Below are 21,955 nucleotides of genomic sequence, written 5' to 3' on the forward strand. Positions count from 1 at the left end.
TCAGTAAAATGAAGGCAACAAGCAAACTGCAAACACTGGAACACTGAAACCACACCAGAGGAGGATGCAACTACTCAGCAGGTCAAGCAGTACCTGTGGACAGAGAAATAGAGTTCCCACTTCAGGCTGATGGCCCTGATAGGAATAAATAAATTGATGGAAACAATTGATCTCTTGTTTCCCTTTCATAGGTTCATTGACAGGAGCAAGTCTACACTGCCATTCAATCATGGCTGATCTATCTTTCCCTCTTAACCCCATTCTCTTGTCTTCTCCCCATAACCCCTGACACCTGTACTAATCAAGAATCTATCTATCACTGCTTTAAAAAGATCCATTGACGGCCTCCACAGCCTTCTGTGGCAATGAATTCCACAGATTCACCACCCTCTGACTAAAGAAATTCCTCCTCATCCCCTTCCTAAAGGAACGTCCTGTAATTCTGAGGCTGTGACCTCTGGTCCTAGATTCTCCCACTGGTGGAAACATCCTCTCCACATCCACCCTATCCCGGCCTTTCACTGTTCGGTACGTTTCAATGAGATCGCCCCACAGGTTATCAGGGGAGGTAATCCTTCAACTGCCAGAGGTAGGTCTAGTCATGAACTTTAATGAGCACAGGAGTCTGTTGTGTGTAGTGCGGCTGTCACGGCACAACGCAAACATTCTTCATAAGCACTTAATTCCCTATGGAAAGCTCTGAAATCATGGGTGATCTGGTGACAACGAATGCTCAGCCAAACAAAGAAACAGAACATTTCATAATACTTGCAATTACTGTTTTATTTCTATCCGAAACTATTACAAATTTTAAAAAAATCAATAAATTATTCTCATTGAAAAAATATCTCTTGAGGGTCTCAGTTGCGGGGACTGGAAGCTGGGACCCCAATGGTTGCACTCGCTTTGTATGATGATCTCTGAACTGCACTTGAGTGTAGTGGATGTACTTGTGTGTATGTTGGTACCCAGAGGAGGCGGCTTCATCTACGATTAGTTTTTGGAATGCCAGTAGTTTTATTTTATTTTTCGAGGAAGATAAAGGAAACTACGAGGATCTTAAAACAAAGGATGGTATTTTAAGCAGTGAAGTAGGGCGTTGTGCTTCAATTGATCTGCGGTGCTTCCATCAGAGGGGAGTGTACAAGCAATGTCTTGTCTCCAAGAGTTAAAACCTCTGCTGCTTATGCATAAAATGCCCAGAAAAAGACACAGACAGACAGTAAGATGATGGCATTAATGTTGACCACATTCCTCCAGAGGGGCAGCTCTGTGATGTCAGTCAGCTTCTTGTTTAGAATTTCCTCCTCTTCTTTGCTCATCTTCTGAGACTTCTGGTCGAACCCACAGAACAAGTTGTAGCCTTTCTTCCAGCACGATAAGTCCTGGGGCGCATCTGTGGTGACAAGAAAAGCCCAAGGAATGGGATGGGTTGTTGAAAGAAGAGGACATTCTGTCCCTCAGCCCTGCTGTTGGACCATGTACCTCACCCTCAATTACTCATCAGATCCATCACAACACCCACTGACTTCGCTTATGAAAACCCTCTGGTGAACTTAGCTTGGAACACTACTCGTGCCATTTTGGGGGAGATTCCCACCCTCCATGGAATGAAAAATATATATTTTCAGATTTCTCTTCTAAATGGGCCTGGCTCTTATTCGAAGACCCCCAGAGAAAGTTGTGCTTCCCTTCGTGCCGGAGGACAGAAGGTGCAGATGAAACTCTATGCTGTCCTCAAGGGAGTCAATCAAAGGACACTTGACTTATAAAGTATGTCCTCACATGAAAATCCTTCAGTGAATTACTCTGCACTGTCTTTGTTATAATGAGAAACAGGATAGGATGAAGCACCATCTTCACCCTAGGATACATCTCATTGAACTTTAGGCCCTTAATATAAAGTCAAAAAATAAATAAAATTATGTTAACATTGTCCCCCATTTCCTTTGAATAAATACAAATGAACAGAGGTGCAGATACCTACAGGCACACATTCTTTGTTTGGCTTCATAAGTTCATAAATTATAGGAGCAGAATTAGGCCATTTGGCCCATCAAGTCTACTCAATTCAATCATGGCTTTCCCTCTGAACCATTCACCTGCTTTCTCCCATAACCGCTAACACCCTTACTAAACAAGAATCTATCAATCTCCACCTTAAAAATATCCATTGACTTGGCCACGGCCTTCTGTGGCAAAGAATTCCACAGATTCATCACCCTCTGACCAATGAAATTCCTCCTCACCTCTTTTTTAAAGAGGCTATGTGTTCTTTTATTCTGAAACTATGGCCTCTGGTCCTAGACTATCCCATCTGTGGGAATGCGCTACATTACCTTCATCAACTTCCATTTTGCTGTCCGTATCTTCGTTCTTCCAGTTGTCGAAGTCCAAGTCTTCACGTTCTTCTGTGCTGTTGCGCAGTGCCCAACACAGTCGGTGGAGCTGGAAGGCAGCAAGAGAGGCGAGGCTGTGAGGAAATGTTGTATCACTGATACAACAGCCACGGGCTCCAAAAAATGGAGGAAATGTTAAATGACAGAACATGCCTGCCATCATCTAAAACACACGTCAGGCTCAGACCACTGAACATCCAACACATTCCCAACGCACGTGTCCACGTGTGCTCAATAGCACTGACCACACCAAACATCCTGGATGCACTGACCATCACAACACATGACTCACAAACACACTGACCATTCCAAGCATCCTCAATGCAGTGAGCATCACAATAACCAACCTAAACACACTCATCACCAAAGACACATAGAACCTGCTGATCAGCCTGAGCTCACTGATGGTCTCAAACACACTGATGTTCTGAAATCCCCGGCGCAATAATCTCTCGGAGCTCAGCAACAATGCCAAACAAAGGCCCTGTGAAGAGGGAGAGGTGGCTGTACTGGAAGGGTTGAGACTCACGTGCTTATCCTCGATTGGCTTGGTCAGCAAGGAAATGATGATCACCAACAGACAGGTGGCAACAAAGAGGATGATGGCGAAGTAGAGGTAGTGGATGCCACAGATGATGAGCGGGCAGTTGCTGGGACTCACACAGCTGCCCGTGCCGAAGACAAACTCAGGGATCATCCGAGATAAACCAATGGCCAGGCCAATAATCAACCCCCAAAATGCTCCCTGAAACAAAGAGACACAAGTGACTATACATGTGGAATCTGGAGCAACACCAGCATGTAGGTGGAACTCAGCGGGTCGAACAAATTGGAGGGCAACGAGGAGGTGGCGGGCTGATGGAGGGGTAACAAAAACTGGGGAAAGTACAAGGGACAGACAGATGCTCAGAAGTTTATAAAGAGGGGGCAGCATAGTGGCACAGGGTGGCACAGTGGCATTGTAGTAGAGTTGCTGCCTTACAGCGCATGAAACCCAGGTTCGATCCTGACTACAAGGTGCTGTCTTAACAGAGTTTTTACGTTCTCCTTGACCGCGTGGGTTTTCTCTGGGTGCTTTGGTTTCCTCCCACATTCAAAGATGTGCAGGTTTGTAAGTTAATTGGCTTCGGTAAAATTGTAAATTGTCCCTAGTGTGTAGGATAGTGTTAGTATACGGGATGATCGCTGGTTGGCATGTGCTCAGTGGGCAGAAAGGCCTGTTTCCGTGCTGAATCTCTAAAGTCTAAAATGTAAGAGGAACAATGCTGTGGGTAGATATTTCAACACCAGGGCTTTACCAGATTGGGAACCTATTTGTGGAATTCTCTGGCACAGAAGGCAGTGGAGGCCAATTCACTGGATGAATTTAAAAGAGAATTAGATAGAGCTCCAGGGGCTGGCGGAATCAAAGGATATGGGGAGAAGGCAGGCACAGGTTACTGATTGTGGATGATCAGCCATGATCACAATGAATGGCGGTGCGTACAGGCTCGAAGGGCCAAATGGCCTTCTCTGGCACCTATTTTCTATATCTATATATCAATGAAAGTGGAGAGCACAGGACTCGGGGGAGAGGATGAGATTGAATGCCTGCTATGAAAATCTAACACCAAGCTTCAGTTCATAACGAAGTTCAACTGGTGAAGGAATTTACATGGGGAAAACATGAAGTCTACCCAACGTCCTCAAAGTGTGGTGCTGAACCTGTAAAAAAAATTGGTAAAGGGTAAATAAAAAAGGACGTATCTGGAAAAGTTAAACAGCTTACCTTTTCATTGATACGCTTGACGAAGATGCCCAACAGGAAGACCGAGGCTATAGGGGGTCCCAGGTAGCTGGTGATGGACTGGATATAGTCAAAGAGCTTCCCGCTCTGTGCCGTCTGTACGATCGGGATCCAGGCTATGCTGATGGCAATCAGGCCCAAGGTGAAGATCCTGAGAACACAACAGTTTCAGACCAGGGAGAGAAAAGCCTTTCCGCCCTCATCCATTCTCGCCTCTCAGCAACACAACAGGAACGACCACCAAGGACAACGTGGTCGGAACTAATACCAAGCAGTTGCTGATGGTCCCGTCAAACCCCACACTAAGCAGTGTCAGTCAGCCCATGGCCCAAGCACACCTTGTTCAGTGACCTCCTCCTGCCACTGGTTCATCTCAGCCCCAGCACTGCGTGGCATCTCAAGCTGCCCAAGTATACAAGCTTGTCAGATACCTTCTGCCAGTGCCATCGCCAGGCAGCCCCCTCTCTGTGGGCAAAGTTACCCCAGGGTGCCCCTTGCGACAAGGCACAATTCAATGTACACGAATGTGGAGCGAAGAACTTCCACTCACTAGCATGCAAGGACATTGCCTCCAGTCAATCTGGCGAGGGTCAAACGCGACAGGTTGCAATGTTTAAAAGTACAAAGAAACAACTGCAGGTGCTGGTTAATACACAACATAGACTCAAAGTGTGGGAGTAACTCAACTGGTCAGGCAGCATGTCTGGAGAACATGAACAGGTGACACTTCAGGTTGATACTTCAGATTGGAGAAGGGTCCCGACCAGAAATGTCAGCTATCCATGTTCTCCAGAGATGCTGCCTGACCTGCTGACTTACTCCAGCACTTTGTGTCGTCAGGTTGCAATGGACACTTGGTTACGTCAATCTTTGCATCAGCCAAAGCAGGGATTAAGCTCCCATGCAAGGCTGACCACAGAGGTCACTTGCTATATATAGCGTGACTACCATTTGGACTAGAGAACACCCAGTCTATAATGTGGCCTTGGGTGCTTGGTAATTGGGCCAATCTGTTGCCTCTGACCCCAAGATGCTGCTGCATGGCTGACATCCTTTAGTCAGTGTAAATGGGCAAAAGGTTCAGCATGGAGAAGGTGGGCTGAAGGGCCTGTTTCTGTGCTGCACTCCGTGAACCGTGACGCTTGGACAGTTTTGTTCTTACAGGATAGCAGTAAAATCTCTGCTCTCCGCCAACTCCACTTCCGACCAGCTTCAGACCGTTTCAAAGGTGATCAAGGGACACTTACAACACTTATTGTGTTGTTGGCAGTAAGTGCTGTACCGCCAACAACACAGCACTTACAAAGAGAAAGGCCAAAGGCACGCAGGGGAGAGCATGAGCAGACACCACATTCACCTGTGGTCTCCACTGACCTGGGAACCAACCCACAGGGGGTCAGTTACACTTCGGTTGAGGTCTAAAGTGAGGACCCAACAAACAGGCAGGACCATTGTATCAAGTACTGTGTGCAGTTTTGGTCTCCAAATTTGAGGAAGGATACTCTTGCTATTGAGGGAGTGCAGCGTAGGTTTACTAGGTTAATTCCCGGAATGGCGGGACTGTCATATGTTGAAAGACTGGAGCGGCTAGGCTTGTATACACTGGAATTTAGAAGGATGAGAGGGGATCTTATCGAAACATATAAGATTATTAAGGGGTTGGACACGTTAGAGGCAGGAAACATGTTCTCAATGTTGGGGGAGTCCAGAACCAGGGGCCACAGTTTAAGAATAAGGGGTAGGCCATTTAGAACGGAGATGAGGAAAAATGTTTTCAGTCAGAGAGTTGTAAATCTGTGGAATTCACTGCCTCAGAAGGCAGTGGAGGCCAATTCTCTGAATGCATTCAAGAGAGATCTAGATAGAGCTCTTAAGGATAGCGGAAATAGACAATAGGTGCAGGAGGAGGCCATTCGGCCCTTCGAGCCAGCACCGCCATTCAATGTGATCATGGCTGATCATTCTCAATCAGTACCCCCTTCCTGCCTTCTCCCCATACCCCCTGACTCCGCTATCCAGTCAGGGGGTACGGGGAGAAGGCAGGAATGGGGTACTGATTGAGAATGATCAGCCATGATCACATTGAATGGTGGTGCTGGCTCGAAGGGCTGATTGGCCTACTCCTAGGTTGTCTATAATCTATAAAGTTCAAAGGAAGGGAAAGTTGGCTAGCTAATTCATATTTAATTCCCTGGTTCCCCGGGTATGGTGCTCAGTAATCATACACCAGTGTACTCCAGGTGACTGTGTATTTCTATGGGGCCAGGGACAGGCAGTGAAACAGTGGAGGGGTATGGAAACATTGTTTTGCACCTTCCCCATGCAACCATTTCTCTAAACATTTCCCTTTAATACTGCAAGTATATTTTCTTCCTCAGTTCGGGGATCTGGTTGTTATGTAATAATAATATGTAATATATTCCTTTATTCGTCCCACACCGGGGAAATTTACAGTGTTACAGCAGCAAAGTGGATAGCAACAGAGCAAGAGATCATTCATTATAAATAAAAGATACATACATTGTCATCAGTTTTCTGTGTGTTCTTAGCTGTTATTGTTGACTCGTCTGCTGGGAGCAGTGCTGGTTGTGCAGTCTCACAGCAGCCAGAAGGAAGGACCTCCTATATATCTCCTTCACGCACTTGGGGTGAAGGAGTCTGTCACTGAAGGAGCTACTCAGTGCAGTGACAGTGTCCTACATGGGGTGGGAGTCGTTGTTCAGCAGCGATGTTAGTTTTGCCATCATCCTCCTCTCTCCCACCACCTGCACCGAGTCGAGGGGGCAACCCAGGACAGAGCTGGCCTTCCTGACCAGCTTATCGAGTCTCTTCCCTTCCACCGCTGAGATACTGCTGCTCCAGCAGACCACTCCATAGAAGATGGCCGATGCAACCACTGTGTCGCAGAAGGTCCTTAGGAGTGCCCCCTGCACTCCAAAGGACCTGAGTCTCCTTAGCAGATAAAGTCTGCTCTGGCCCTTTCTGTATTCCGCATCGGTGTTTTCAGTCCAGTCCAGTTTATTGTTGAGGTAGACACCCAGGTACTTATAAGAATCCACCCTCTCGCTGTCCATTCCCTGGATGTTCACCGGTGTCGGGGGGACCTGGCTGCACCTGCGGGAATCTACCACCATCTCCATGGTTTTCCCCACGTTGATCCGGAGGCAGTTCCGCTGGCACCAGTCCACAAACTCCTTGATCAGTTCTCTGTACGCCCTGTCCTCGTCACCCGTGATGAGGCCGACGATGGCAGAGTCGTCAGAAAACTTCTGTAGATAGGAGTCTGCAGAGCTGTGCCTGAAGTCCGCAGTGTACAGGGTGAACAAGAATGGCGCTAGCACTGTTCCCTGCGGAACCCCAGTTATGGCGAAGTTCGCAGCGGGTGGAGAGTCTCCTTACCTCCCTGCTAACATCAGTTCTTTCTCTGTGGACATGGGCCTGATCCTGGTCCAGATGTCCATGGTGAAGAGCGTGCTGGCGCTGTTAAAGATGGACGTCAGCGAGCTCATCAGGGACGCCAGCATCACGGACAGCATCAAACCACGCAGGCCTGGCAAAGACACGGCAGCTTAGGTGGAAGCTCATCACCCAACGGTCCATCGTTTGGCAATGAATCTACCTTAGAGCACGAGGCCATACATAGTCAACTGTACTGATCATTGTTAATACCGTTCCACATTCATTGGGGAAGCCTCAGTGATCCGACAGAGGTAGAACATGGCCTCACCTGTCGTGGATCATGTAGACTTGGATCTGTTCATTTCTATTGTAACGTGGGATGACTGGAGATTTTGGGCTGTATTGCACTTTGTTCATAGATTACACAAGATAATTTATCTCGTGAAGACACAATAGACACAATAAACTCTGTGGGTCAGGCGACATCTGTGAGAGGAAATGAGCAGATGTGTTTCGGGTGGGGACCCATCTTCAGATTGAGGTCTCCAGGGCTTTGTCTTTTGCATGTGATCTCCTGGACTGGTTCAGTCACCTGAAGGAGGAAGGGTCAGGGAGAATATTCCAGGGTCAATGTGATCTTCCTTTTGCCACTAGCTGGAGTGTACACAGTGGGTTACTGGGAGGGCAGTGGGTGATGGTGAAGGGTGAGTGTTGTGATGGTCCAGCTCGTGTACACTGCGAGGGTGGTTGAACCAAACACCAGTTTCTTCTGTACATTCCTCCGACTACTGCCACAGAACTGGAGCAAAAAGGGGCAGCACTTTTCCATGGCATCAATACCAAGGTTCCCATCAGATCTTCCACTGCAGGGAGTGGGCAAACAGTGTCCAGAAACTCAGCCCCGGCCTTTAAAGCTCACCAACTCTGCAGCCGATTATTGTTCGGTGCTTAATTTCTTTGTGTTTTTGAGCAGCAGCACAAACTTCACAATAGACAAGGAGCACACGGAAGATTTGTCACTTTGACATTGATTGGATTTTGCTGCTTCACAAGTCTGGCCCTCCAGCGTTGAAGTGGTCTAGGTCTCGGGCACTGATGATGTCTTTGCTTGGTGTGAGAGAGGGGCCGGGGGTCAGAACCACCGCCATCGCTTAGTGACAATGTCTCAGCAAACACACATATCAAACCTGGAGGAACCCAGGTGAACCAGGTCCCCAGGTGAACTCCAGGTCCTCAGGTGAACCCACATGTCCAACCTGGAGTCTCCCTGGTGGGGATGCTTCAGAGAACATCAGGCAGGGGATAAGGACAATGATCTCTCTGCAAGTGAGGACATTGGTCGGGTGGATTGTCCTACAGTGACCAAGTGCAACAACAAGGTGGAAGATTTTGCTCCAACAAACATCGCCCGGTCATTCCTATTCTATGTAATTGAAGGTGGGTACTCACCGGCTGGCATTAGCCTCACCACCAGCGTAGGATAGGCAATGTTGCTGCATCCAACCTCCGTGTCACAGTGCTGCTTGCAAAGGCTGGGAACCACACACGCTATGGTATCTGGCAGGTACAAAGACACAGCCATCAGCTTCAAATCCATCCACACAGCTTCAAGAAGGAATGCCAATTTGTCTTTGGAACTTAGAGATACTGAGCAGAAACAGGCCCTTTGGCCCACCGAGTCCGCGCCGACCAGCGATCACCCCGTATACTAGCACAATCCTACACACGACAATGTACAATTTACAGAAGCCAATTAACCTACAAACCTATATGTCTTTGGAGCGTGGGCAGAACCCAGAGCACCCGGAGAAAACCCACATGGTCACAAGGAGAATGTGCAAATTCCGTACAGACAGCACCCATAGTCATGATCGAACCCGGGTCTATGGCACTGCACGGCAGCAACTCTACCACTGCCCCACACTTACTTTACACACTGACAGGACATAAAAATATCATGGTTAAATACTCGGATTGAAGTGCGATCACCACTTCATATATGGAAACCAATCAGCTAAGCAGGGTCTCGACCCGAAACGTCACCCAATCTTTCTATCCAGAGATGCTGCCTGTCAAGCTGGGTTGCTCCAGCTTTTTGTGTCTATCTTCAACTAAGCACAATATGGTCCACAATGAAAGTTTGGACAGTGACCAGATCATGTTGGTTGAGGGATGGTGTTCAAAGGTTCAAAGGTCTGTTTATTGTCATGTGTACCAATTAAGGTACAGTGAAACTCGAATTAAAAGCAACAAGACACACAACTACATAAAAGTTAACATAAGGATCCACCACAGCGGATTACCCACATTCCTCACTGTGATGGAAGGCAATAAAATCTAATCTTCTTCTTCTTTATTGACCGATGTTGGTCGGAATGGTGGGTGATCTTCCCTGGTGTGGCATACATCACATTGATCATATCGGCTTAGGCAAGGGAGAAAAACTCCCCCCTTAATGAGGGAGTGAAGGCAAGGAAGGGGGGTTGGTTTATGTGATGGTCTGGGCTGCATCCATAATTCTCCGCAATTTCTTGCGGTCTTGGATGGAGCTGTTCCCAAACCATGCTGTGATGAATCCCGATAAAATACTTTCTACGGAGCATCTGTAGAAGTTGGTGAGAGTTGTTGGTGACATGCCGAACTCCCTGTGCCTTCTAAGGAAGTAGAGGCATTGGCGTGCTTTACTAATGAACTAAACGTTCGGAGTATATTCAACCAGAATTTAACAACTCCACAGCATCTGATTAACGACAAAAGTGCCACCACTAAGGGAGGATTTGCCAACTGAAGGAGAAAGCTAGGATAGAAGCAGCAGGAAGTTGGACAGGTTGCTCCTGTGAGCAGACACTGACTGTACTCAGGAGATCCCCTGACCTGTGTATAGGATCCGACTGATCATTCCAGGGAAGACCATGAGGTACATGGGCAGGAGCTTGAGGTAGCCACAGAGGATACAGCCAGCCTTGACATGGCTCATGTTTTTCGCAGAGAGGCAGCGTTGAACAATTACCTGTGGGGGGACAGAAAAACAAAAACTCTGAATGAGGTCTTCAAAGATATCCTCAGCCAGCGGCTCATTTGGTAGCTGCCGTGATGGGCGGTGTGATGTGCTTTTGGTTGATATACTTATGTGGTTGGATGGTCATGAATTCAAATCGCCTTGGATAGGCCTGAACTTCCATTCTCTGCCTTCCTGAAGGGATTCATTTCGGGAAAACTTTCAATCAGCAAATCTTCATTCGTCTGCCTAATTGCATTAGGCCTACTTTGGTGCAGTGAATTCCTATGGGAAGGGAGTCTAATGCTCTTTGTTATAGTGAAGAATACCTCCATAAACCAATGACACGTTTAGTTTAGAGAGACAGAGCGGAAACAGGCCCTTGGGGCCTTCAAGTCTGCGCCGACCAGCAATGCCCACACACATGCACTCTACTCCACACTAGGGACAATTTACATTTTGTACCACAGTCAATTAACCTACAAACCTGTACGTTTTTGGAATGTGGGATGAAGTCAGAGACCCCAGAGAAAACCCACATGGTCACGGGGAGAACATACAAACTCCACACAGACAGCACCTACAGTTAGGATCAAACCCGGGTCTCTGGCACTGTAACCTGCCATGCAGCCCCCACGCTCAAAATGTCAACACTGTCATTCTGTGGAATAGCTGGTGAGTTATCTGCCAATATCGGTCAATTGGGCTGCACTCCTGAGCTCTGCAGGGAAATAGGTTTAGATGCAGAAGGATGGGAGCCTGATTGTTGGCCAATCAATGCTTGCCAACTCACTGGGGGCTAAAACTGTTTGCGGTGCACCACTGCAAAACGGCTTCGTGAAGTCTGATGCTTTGAGAAAAAGATCACGTATTTGTGCAGGTTGCCATGGATACCGTAGGTCCTCAATAAAATGCTCAAAGTTGTTAGTCTTTAGTAAGGTTTCAATTCACTGTATGGCAAAAGTACTTTTCAAGAAAACATGTACAGTAAGCTCTCATTATAATGGACCACAGGGAGGGAATGGTGACAGTTATTGCCAATTGTCCACTGTAATTGAGTAAGGTATTCTTATTGTATAAGCAGTAGAAACAAACAATTGCAGTTGCTGGCTAATACACTAAAGGACACAAAGTGCTGGAGTAACTCAGCGGGTCAGGCAGCGTCTCTGGAGAACATGGTGACATTCTGGATAGGTGACGTTTTGGGTCGAGACCCTACTTCAGTCTCTCGGTCTGAATCTGTGGAACTCTCTGCCTCAGAAGGCAGAGGAGGCCAATTCTCTGAATGCATTCAAGAGAGAGCCAGATAGAGCTGTTAAGGATAACGGAGTCAGGGGGTACGAGGAAAAGCAGGAACATGGTACTGATTGAGAATGATCAGCCATGATCACATTGAATGGTGGTGCTGGCTCGAAGGGCTGAATGGCCTACTCCTGCACCTATTGTCTATTGTCTAACTGGGCCTGGAATCCAGGTGAGTTGACGGCCCGGTTTGCTGGCGGCTGGGGGAGAGGTGAGGATCGGTGGAGTCAATGGTCATGGCTGGCAGGTGGCCGCAGTGCAGGCAAGGGTTGGCGGTGGCAGTGGTGGCAGCGGTTGTGGCTTGGATGCGCTGCGAGCTGGAGATGGCAATGGGAACCGCTGGGGATGCAAGCAGCCGGGGAGGCTGTGCGAGCCGGGAGCGGCCATCGGTAGGTCAGTCTGCTATAACCAAAATCTGTGATAAAGAGGTACAATAGACAATAGACAATAGGTGCAGGAGGAGGCCATTCAGCCCTTTGAGCCAGCACCGCCATTCAATGTGATCATGGCTGATCATTCTCAATCAATACCCCGTTCCTGCCTTCTCCCCATACCCCCTGACTCCGCTATCCTTAAGAGCTCTATCTAGCTCTCTCTTGAATGCATTCAGAGAATTGGCCTCCACTGCCTTCTGAGGCAGAGAATTCCACAGATTCACAACTCTCTGACTGAATTTTTTTTTCCTCATCTCAGTTCTAAATGGCCCACCCCTTATTCTTAAACTGTGGCCCCTTGTTCTGGACTCCCCCAAGATTGGGAACATGTTTCCTGCCTGTACAGAGAAACAAGGTTTCTCTGTACTTAACAGTATAAAAATATGCAGTTGTTTGATAGGAAATCTTTCTGGTCTGAAGTGATCTCACCATGAATGGCAAGCTAATATGCCTCTAAAATACTGCAATAAAACAATAGAGGACTTCAGATCCCAGTCGGACACAAACTCACATGGCAGGATCGCCGTCGGACAGCGGTGCTGACCCGCCACAAGAGGCAGCAGTGAGCAGGTGTCATGAGCTCAGGTTATAGACAAAGAAACAGTGTGAAAGAAGTGGCCCCTGAAGTTACTCCACCATCTCATTAGATCACGGGTGATCTGATTATAACCTCAACTTCCTACTGTCTATTCATAGGTTCGTAAGTGATAGGAGCAGAATTAGGCCATTCGGCCCATCGTCTATTCTGCCATTCAATCATGGCTGATCTATCTTTCCCTCTTGAACCCATTCTCGTGCTGCTCCCAAGGCGCTGTTAGCCAGTATGTTCCAAGGGCGGCAGAGTGGAGCAGCAGTAGAACTGCTGACTTTTAGCGCCAGAGTCTCGGGTTCGATCCTGACTACAGGACCTGCGTGGGTTTTCCCCGGGATCTCCGGTTTCCTCCCACACTCCAAAGACGTACAGGTTTGTAGGTTAATTGGCTTCAGTAAAATTGTAAATTGTCCCTAGTGTGCGTGTGTGGGGGGGGATAGTGTCAGTGTGTGGGGATGGCTAGTCGGCACAGACTCGGTGGGACGAAGGGCCTGTTTCCACGCTGTATCTCTAAAACTAAACTAAACTAATTTTGACCTGGTGGCAGTAATATATTTCCAAGCCAAGATTGTGTGAAACTTGGAAAGGAACTTGCGAGTACTGGCATTTGTTCAGATAAATCACAAAATAAATACCAGTTAAATACCTATGTTAAAATCGTTGTGTGGTTTAAAAAGATAAATGCCTCCTATTATGTTTTAATCAAATATTTACCCGCAGATGGCAGTTCTATAAACAACGGATGCGGTCAGTACAAAGGAGGCAGCCTGGGCTATCCTGCTGCTCAGCAGGTGGGTGTGGAACCTACCTGGTCCGTGCACCAGTACCAGATTGCCAAGATGCTTAGTCCAAAGATCAGGCCAGGCCAGGGTAAATCTGCTGTGAGAGGATTCCGGAGCAGGTGGAAGGAGTCGGGCCGGGGGGTGTAGCAGTCGGCACTGATGTTCAGGATGGGATCGAAGGTCTGGCTGGTGATGGCGTTCATGTACTTCTCCCTCATGGCCTCGTAGCCCCCCACTGCATCGAACGCTGCAAAACACAATGTCTGACCTTGGCCCTTACCTGTTGACTGAAGCGGTGATTGATAGATACGACATTAAATTCCTTGTACACACAACGACTCACATTTAACCCCTCCATGGCTTTGAAAACCTGGGCCACCTACTCCCCTGCCCATTCCCGGTGACACTCCCTAGTCACCATTGTTAAGGGCTCCCAGTCATAGAGCATGAAATCAGGCCCTTCAGCCCATCATGTACAGGACAGCCGTCACGCAGCCATTTCTACCAATCCTGCACTAATTCCATTTTGTTCTGCCCACATTACCCGACTGTGGTTCAGAGGCTGAAGCCAATGAGAATCCGAGTAGATTTGAATTTAGGCCAGAGGGGGGAGGTAGTGGCAATCCAGTCTCAGAAAAGGTCTGGAGGCTCCTTCATGCACCCAGTCCATCTTGAATCTCTTTCTACATCACGCTGACCCTGGACTCTAATCTCCACTGTTCCTTTCTCAAGAGCTTTCTGACTCCCACTCTGTCGGACTTTCTTTCTGACGGTGAGCTTCCTGTAATGTTGGCCTCCATTTCGTCAATACCTTGCCTTCATTCCCAATAGACATTCTAGACCCAGGTCTTTAATGCAGCCCATGCTTGAAACCTGGGCCTGATCACTCCGACGTTTAGGGAAATGCGATGTGACTTTGTGGAAACAAAGTCCTTGTGGAAACAAAGTCCTTGTGGAAACAAAGTTCCTGACAGGATCGGCAGCGGGAGTGATGTTCCCACTGGTTGAGGTTCTAGAACATGGAGCCACAGTCTCAAAATGGGACTGGGTGGGGGGAGGGCAGCCATTCAGGATAGAGCGGAGGAGAAGTCTTTGGAATCATCTCCCTAAGAGAGGTTCTATCACTAGATGCCGAGAGAACCAAAAGATGCATGGTTAGTGCAGAAAGTGGCACTGAGGAAAATGATCGACCGGAATCTTATTGTAGTCAGTAGGCACAATGGGCCAAATGGCCTGAACCTGCTTCTTATATTTGTATATAGGTAAGATTCAGATATGCAAGTTGGTCCCCTCATCCTTCCCCACCAAAATCATCCACTCCCCAGGTACTTTCCCCTGCACTACAGGAGATGTAACACCTGCCTCTATATCTCCTCCCACACCTCCATCCTTCCAGGTGAGGGAGAGGTTCACATGCACCTCCTCTAAACTTATCTACTGCATTCAGTGTTCCTGATGTGGCCTCCTATACATCAGTGAGACCAAGCGCAGGCTTGTTGACCATTTCACTGAAAACTTGCATTCAGCCCGTCAAGGCCTATTGAATCTTCCAGTTGCTAACCATTTTAACTGCTCTTCCCATTCTGACCTATCTGGCTTCCTCCATTGCCAGAGTGAGACCACAAACAAACTTGAGGAACAGCACCTCATATTCCGCTTGGGTAGCTTACAACCCAACGGTATAAACATTGAATTCTCCAATTTTAGGTAACTACGAACCTCCCTGCCCCCTTCTTCCTCCACCCCTCTTTTCTTTTCTCTCCCTTGTGCCCCACCTGGGCTTATACCTTTCTCCCCTCCCCTCCACCTACATTCCTTCCTTTGACTTCCTCACAATTTGCAACTCTTCAATCTTTTTGTCTTGTTGCTTCTGTCTTTTCATCTCCTCCCTTTACTCAACCATCTGCTTATCAAAACCACCCTCACCTGTATCCACCTATTACCTACCAGGCCTTGTCCCCCCCCCCTCCTCCCTTCCAGCTTTCTTCCCCCCCCCCCCCCCCCCCCTCCCACTGCACTCCCACTCCAACCCGAAACGTCACCTATCCATATTTAGTTTAGTTTAGTTTAGAGATACAACGTGGAAACAGGCACTTTCGGCCCGCCGGGTCCGTGCCGACCAGAGATACCCACACATTAACACTATCCTATACCCACTAGGGACAATTTTTACATTTACCAAGTCAATTAACCTACAAACCTGCACGTCTTTGGAGTGTGGGAGTAAACCGAAGATCGCGGAGAAAACCCACGCAGGTCACGGGGATAACGTATAAACTCCGTACAGACAGCGCCCGTAGTCGGGATCGAACCTGGGTCTCCGGCGCTGCTTTCACTGTAAGGCAGCAACTCTACTGTTGCGCCACCGTGCCCTCCAGTGATGCTGAGTTACTCCTGCTGAGTTACCCCAGCACTTTTGTGTCTTTTTTTAAGTAACTTGATCTCTATTTAGGGTCTACGACTCTCAGGCTCTCAGTCCCCCGCATTCCCATGTCCAACTAGCCCGCCCATCTCTGGCAGCAAACTCACTAGACTTGAGTGCCTCGACCTTTTTGAGCTGATTGCCAATTCTGCCCTCAAGCTCCTGATCCCATTTTCCAACACTATTTGAATCCAATGCAGAGGTGCAGTGAGGGGCGTGGAGCTGTTGTACAGCATTGCAAACAGTAGAGCAAGCAGCAATGACTGGAGAGCTTACCATAGCCCATGAGGATGAAGGACCCCACCACCATGATGACCGTCTGCAACGTATCGGTGTAGATCACGGCCGCCAAGCCACCTGCCAGCAAAACACAGCAACCGTACATTAATTACACCGAGATATGGTAGCAGAGGTAGTAACACTGGCATGTTCACAAAGGCTGTCCCGAGGAAAGGCCCTGATTTAGGCTGGACGTCAGGAAGGTCAGCCATTGCTGACGTAACCAGAGGGCCCCTGGAGATGAGGGGTGAGAAATTGTAGGGGCCGAAGTATCAGACGAGGTGCAGCACCAAAGGAGGTAGACTACTGTAAGCACCTGGGTGGCTGTAACATTGGACAGCCTTCAATGGCCACTCCACTCTTAAAGGAACAGTCAACAAGGTCTCCCTGCCTTCAGTATGATCCCCCGCACCACCTGCACAGAGATGCCTCTCAGGAGGCCGCGGCAGCAGATGGGTGGACGGAGCACGCGTCCGGGGCCCGGGTTGGCGCCGCGGAGGCTTCAGGAGGGGTCCCGGCGGTGGTCGTGGAGGCGTTCGGTGCGGCGGTCAATGAGGGCTCCGGTCGGGGTCAGCGGTCATCGAGGGCGATTGTAGTCAAGGACAGGCCACGTGGGAGTTGAATGTCGCGCAACCGGGAAGAAAGGAGGACCTGGCGAGGGGGGACCAACGTGAGGGGAGGGGGGCGGAGTAACGGAGGATCTGGCGTGGGATACTTTGTAACTCTGTCGGCAACTTTTATGTGGCGACTGTTTGCATACCCTGGGTATACAAAACACAGAACATCAGACTGACTCGTCACATGTGACAATAAAATATTCATTCATTCATTCATTCATTCATTCATTCATTCATTCATTCATTCACAATCCAGAGTCATGATTTCAAAGCCAGGAAACCAGATTTGCAATTTAAATGCAGCCGATGATCCGGAATTTGGGAAAACCATAAAAAATGCCAGATGTTGTGAAAATATTGTGAGTCTCAGGAATGGTCTCGACCCAAAACATCACCTATCTATGTTCTCCATGGATGCTGCCTGTTCCGTTGGGTTACTCCAGCATTTTGTGTCTTTTCTTGGTAAACAGTGTCTGCAATTCCTTGTTTCTACACTTCTGTGTATTGTAAAAAACAATCTGGTTCACTTGATGACCCATAGGACACCTAGTGAACCAGACCATGTACCATCCTTATTCTGCTGGGAAGTTGTGTGATCAGATCCATCCATGGGGTTAATTCTTCACTGCACCCTAAACTACTCCCTGAAGCACAGGGCAATTGGGGGAAGACAATCACCACCAGCCTTGTAATTGATGCCAGATTCCACAATAAAATTAAGATAAAAAAGTTTTGGTGTACTCCTTCACACAGTAGTAAGCAGATAGAACATAGAACTGTGCAGCACAGCAACAAGCCCATCGGCCCACTATGTCTGTGCAGACCAGACCACACTGCCTGCCCGTGATCTGCGTACCTCCATTCCCTGCCTGGTCCTATCTATGAGCCTGTCTAAATGCTTCTCAAACATCACTCTCGTGTCTGCTCCCACCAGTCCTCCTGGCACCAGGGTCCAGGCACCCACCAGATGATGCGGAGATCAGCAGCGGTGACCTGGAAAGGTTCTGAGGCCAAAATGGCGTGAGGACCCTGCCCCTGACCCTGCCCCTGACCCTGACCCTGCACTCCATGCACAGAGCAGTCAAGCTACACACAAGAGTGAATCTCCAGGAGATCAGAGAGCCTGATAAGAGCAAAGAATGCAGTGAGTTTTGCCTTTTTAAACAGCAGAATTTCAGCGGAGATAGGATTAGAATGATCTGGTCAGTCTAAGAGTAAGAACCGTCTTTCTTCTGACCAGTGGGAATGAAAATTACACAGCATTTTTCTGGTCGAACCACTGATGATGTTACAATCGGGATTTCCACAATAGAAAAAACATTCTGGGAAGAATTAATCTCTCATGGAAAACTGAAGAGTAATGATCCCAACGCATACCAGGGCCCTGGAGGTATCAGTGAATTTGCTCTGCTTTGGGGTGAATGGGTTTTCAGTAGTTCAGCAGCTTTCTGTTGGAGCTGTGTTAATAATTTTCAAAAATGTTTTGATTTTTAAATGTTTTAATATGTTTTTGAACTAGTTTTCAGCTAGAAATAGGTTAACAGCAGCTTTCTGTTGGAGCTGTGTTTTAATAATTTTCAAAAATGTTTTGATTTTTAAATGTTTTGATATGTTTTTGAACTGATTTTCAGCTAGAAATTGGTTAACAGCAGCTTTCTGTTGGAGCGGCGTGAAAAAAGTTTTAGCTGAAAAGACATTTCAAAACAGTAAAAAATCAAATGTTTGAAACATTTAAAAATCTTATTAAGACAGCTGTAATAGAAAGCTGCTATGAACAAATTTAGACAATAGACAATAGATGCAGGAGGAGGCCATTCGGCCCTTCGAGCCAGCATCGCCATTCAATGTGATCATGGCTGATCATTCTCAATCAGTACCCCATTCCTGCCTTCTCCCCATACCCCCTGACTCCACAATCCATAAGAGCTCTATCTATGTCGATGAAAACTAATTTTTAGACATTTCAAAACAGTTAAAAATTAAACAATTGAAACATTTTAAATTCGTATTAAATGATTTTTTTCTTTAAAATAAAGTTGTGTTCAGACATCTACCACTATCTGTAAAATACTTGCCCTGAACATCTAATTTAGATTTTCACCCTTTAACCTTAAAGCTATGCCGTCTAGTATTGGATATTCCCAACCTGGGACCAGGGTTCTCACTGTCTACCTTATCTATGCCTCTCAGAATTTAATATATTTCCATCAAGTCTTCCCACAACTTACGATGTTCCAGAGTCAATAATCCAAATTCATCCAATCTTCAATCCAGGCAGCATTGTAGTAAACTTCTTAACCCTTTCCAAAGCCTCCACAACCTTTCTGTAATGGTGCCATCAGTTCTGCACACAATACTCCAAATGTGGCCAAACCAAAGTTTTATCAAGCTGCAACATGACTTCCTAACCCTTGTACCGAATGGCCCAACAATGTCTGCTTGTCTGATGTGGAGTGGCGCAGTGGTAGAGTTGCTGCCTTACAACGCCAGAGACCCAGGTTCGATTCAGACCGCGGGGGCTGTCTGTATGGAATTTGTACGTTTTCCCCATGACATTCTCTCCGAGTGCTCTGGGTCCCTCCCACACTCCAAAGACGCACGGGTGTGTAGTTAATGTCTTCGGTAAAAGAAAAATTGTAAATTGTCCCTAGTGTGTAGGATCACTGGTGTACAGGGTGATCCCTGGTCAGCGCGGACTTGATGGGCCGAAGGGCCTGTTTCCATGCTGCATCTCAAGAGTCTGAAGCCTAAAGTAATCGACTGGATGGGAAAGGAATGTGAAGGATCCAGGGTGGGTGGGAGGATGTAGTTCAGATGGTTGGTCATTGCCATGGGGAAAAAAATCCCAACCTGGGGTCCTTCTTCCTGGTGAAATATCAGACACAAACTGAACTGGGGACTCAGGCACGAAGGTTAGATTTGGAAATGCTGATAGCTCTGTCCTTCTCCACTTTGACCTGGGAGATGTGGGTGGGAAGGTGAATGTAATTCTCTGGAATTTGACACAGTTTCTCCCAAACCCCGTCCTGGTTATCGCTGATAGCAGTGAACCCAGCTCTGCACTGATTACGAGTTCCACTGTAATCCATTAGTAACTGAATAACCCACACCTCTTAAATCAGTATCTAAGGTCAGTCAGCGCATTCCTCAGTTGACACTTCAGAGCTCGACAATCGCACTGAATCTGTGCACCCACCCTTGGAGAGTTCATTACTGAGAGTTGTAAAGAAAGTCTCACATTGCGTGCACTCACGCACATCTGCAGAGACTCGGTCACAAGATAGGGACATAAATGCTGGCACAAGGCCAGATACACGGGCACTCACGCACAGACTCAAAGGTGTGCAATAAACATGCCTACACGCACATTTTAAAGCACTCAAACATGCATGTGCATGTGGAGGGGGCTGAGAGCTGCTGGCTGTGAGGCAGTGTGCTGCCAGCTCAGGAGGGGTGCAGTCTCAGTCACTCATTACATCGACAGAATTGAATGTCGATTACTGCTGGAATGAGAACAGAACTAGCTGAAACATAAACTACATTTACAGGGCTCAAAATGAATAGGGTGAATGCACACGTACCTTTCCCAGGGTAGGGAGACCAAGAACCAAGGGTCTACATTTAAGGTGTGAGGGGAGTGATTTGATAGGAACCTGAGGGCCAACGTTTTCATGCAGAGGGTGGTGGGTATATGGAACGGGCTGCCAGAAGAAATGCTTGAGGCAAGTACAATAGCAACATTGCAAAGACATCTGGACAGGTGCAGGGATAGGAAAGGTTTAGAGGGATACGAGAGACTAAGGAAATTCAGCATATCCCCAAAGACTCTTACCAACTTCTACAGATGCATCGTCGGAAGCATACCAGCAAGTCGCATCACGGCTTGTTTGGGAAGACCACAAGCTCTGCCCAAAACCACGATAAATTGCAGAGAGTTTTGAATGTAGCCCAGTCCATCACAAAGACCCCATCATTGACTTCATCACTTAACACTGCCTCAGGAAAGTAGCCAACATAATCAAGGACCTTTTTTCACCCCATTCATTCCCTCTTCTCCCCTTACAGTTGGGCAGAAGTCACAAAACTTGAAAGCATGTGCAACCAGACTCTGGAACAGCTTCTTCCCCTCTGTTACCAGACTACTGAGTAATCCTCCCATAAGATAGGATGTATTCCCCCAATCTTCCAACCTACCTCATTGCAGACATTGGACTTTTTCTGTGTAACTGTTACAACTGACAATGCTATAAGCTATATTCTGCATTCTGGTATTTTTCTCTCTGCACCACCTGTTGTACTAGAAGCTGGAAGATGGCATCAGGTGGCAGAGCTCTTCTGTAACCAGGATGGGCATGATGTTTCGCTGGCTTTCCTGTATACTTCCACAAACATCGGGGAAATGTTTGCTGAGCAAGTTGTCTCTCCGCTCCCAGCTCTGGGTGATTGCAGGATGGCTCTTACCTGTCACGGTGTAGAGGCCAGTGATGGACAGCAGTATCACCACAGCGATGTATATATTCAACCCCAGTGCCTCGCGGATAAATATGGCTCCTGAAAACATGTCAGCCTGAAAGAGGGAACACAGTTACAATAGGAATGCTACCCTTCACTTCTTTGCTCTTGCAAAATTTTACATGATGCACCAGCTTACATCCCAGAACAGGTGAACCAAACCCTGCATGAACATAGCTGCTTGAGAGTTGTTGGTCCAGGTGTGGGAGTTTTCCAAATATTAAAAAAAATCAAGAGTGGCACGGTGGCGCAGCGGTAGAGTTGCTGCCTTACAGCGAATGCAGCGCCGGAGACTCAGGTTCGATCCTAACTACGGGTGCTGTACTGTAGGGAGTTTGTACGTTCTCCCCGTGACCTGCGTGGGTTTTCTCCGAGATCTTCGGTTTCCTCCCACACTCCAAAGACGTACAGGTTTGTCGGTTAATTGGCTGGG

At 47.6% G+C, this 21,955-nt stretch overlaps 1 protein-coding gene across 1 annotated transcript in view; it reads right to left on the reverse strand.

Annotated features, from left to right (window-relative positions):
• Positions 1-839: 839 nt before the first annotated feature.
• slc5a1 (solute carrier family 5 member 1) overlaps positions 840-21,955 on the reverse strand; it is a 44,205-nt gene continuing 23,089 nt past the window's right edge. Inside the window, exons 6-15 of the mRNA XM_078421283.1 lie at positions 21,472-21,577; positions 16,391-16,471; positions 13,719-13,939; positions 10,459-10,594; positions 9,034-9,141; positions 7,585-7,735; positions 4,168-4,336; positions 2,929-3,144; positions 2,340-2,448; positions 840-1,396 (exon numbers count right to left, since the gene is read on the reverse strand). Of these exons, the coding sequence (XP_078277409.1) occupies positions 1,185-1,396; positions 2,340-2,448; positions 2,929-3,144; positions 4,168-4,336; positions 7,585-7,735; positions 9,034-9,141; positions 10,459-10,594; positions 13,719-13,939; positions 16,391-16,471; positions 21,472-21,577 (1,509 nt within the window). The 3' untranslated portion in view covers positions 840-1,184. The remainder of the gene's footprint in view (positions 1,397-2,339; positions 2,449-2,928; positions 3,145-4,167; positions 4,337-7,584; positions 7,736-9,033; positions 9,142-10,458; positions 10,595-13,718; positions 13,940-16,390; positions 16,472-21,471; positions 21,578-21,955) is intronic.

This window comes from Rhinoraja longicauda, chromosome 25 (assembly GCF_053455715.1).
Source record: "Rhinoraja longicauda isolate Sanriku21f chromosome 25, sRhiLon1.1, whole genome shotgun sequence".
In the NCBI taxonomy this organism is placed as follows: Eukaryota; Metazoa; Chordata; class Chondrichthyes; order Rajiformes; family Arhynchobatidae; genus Rhinoraja; species Rhinoraja longicauda.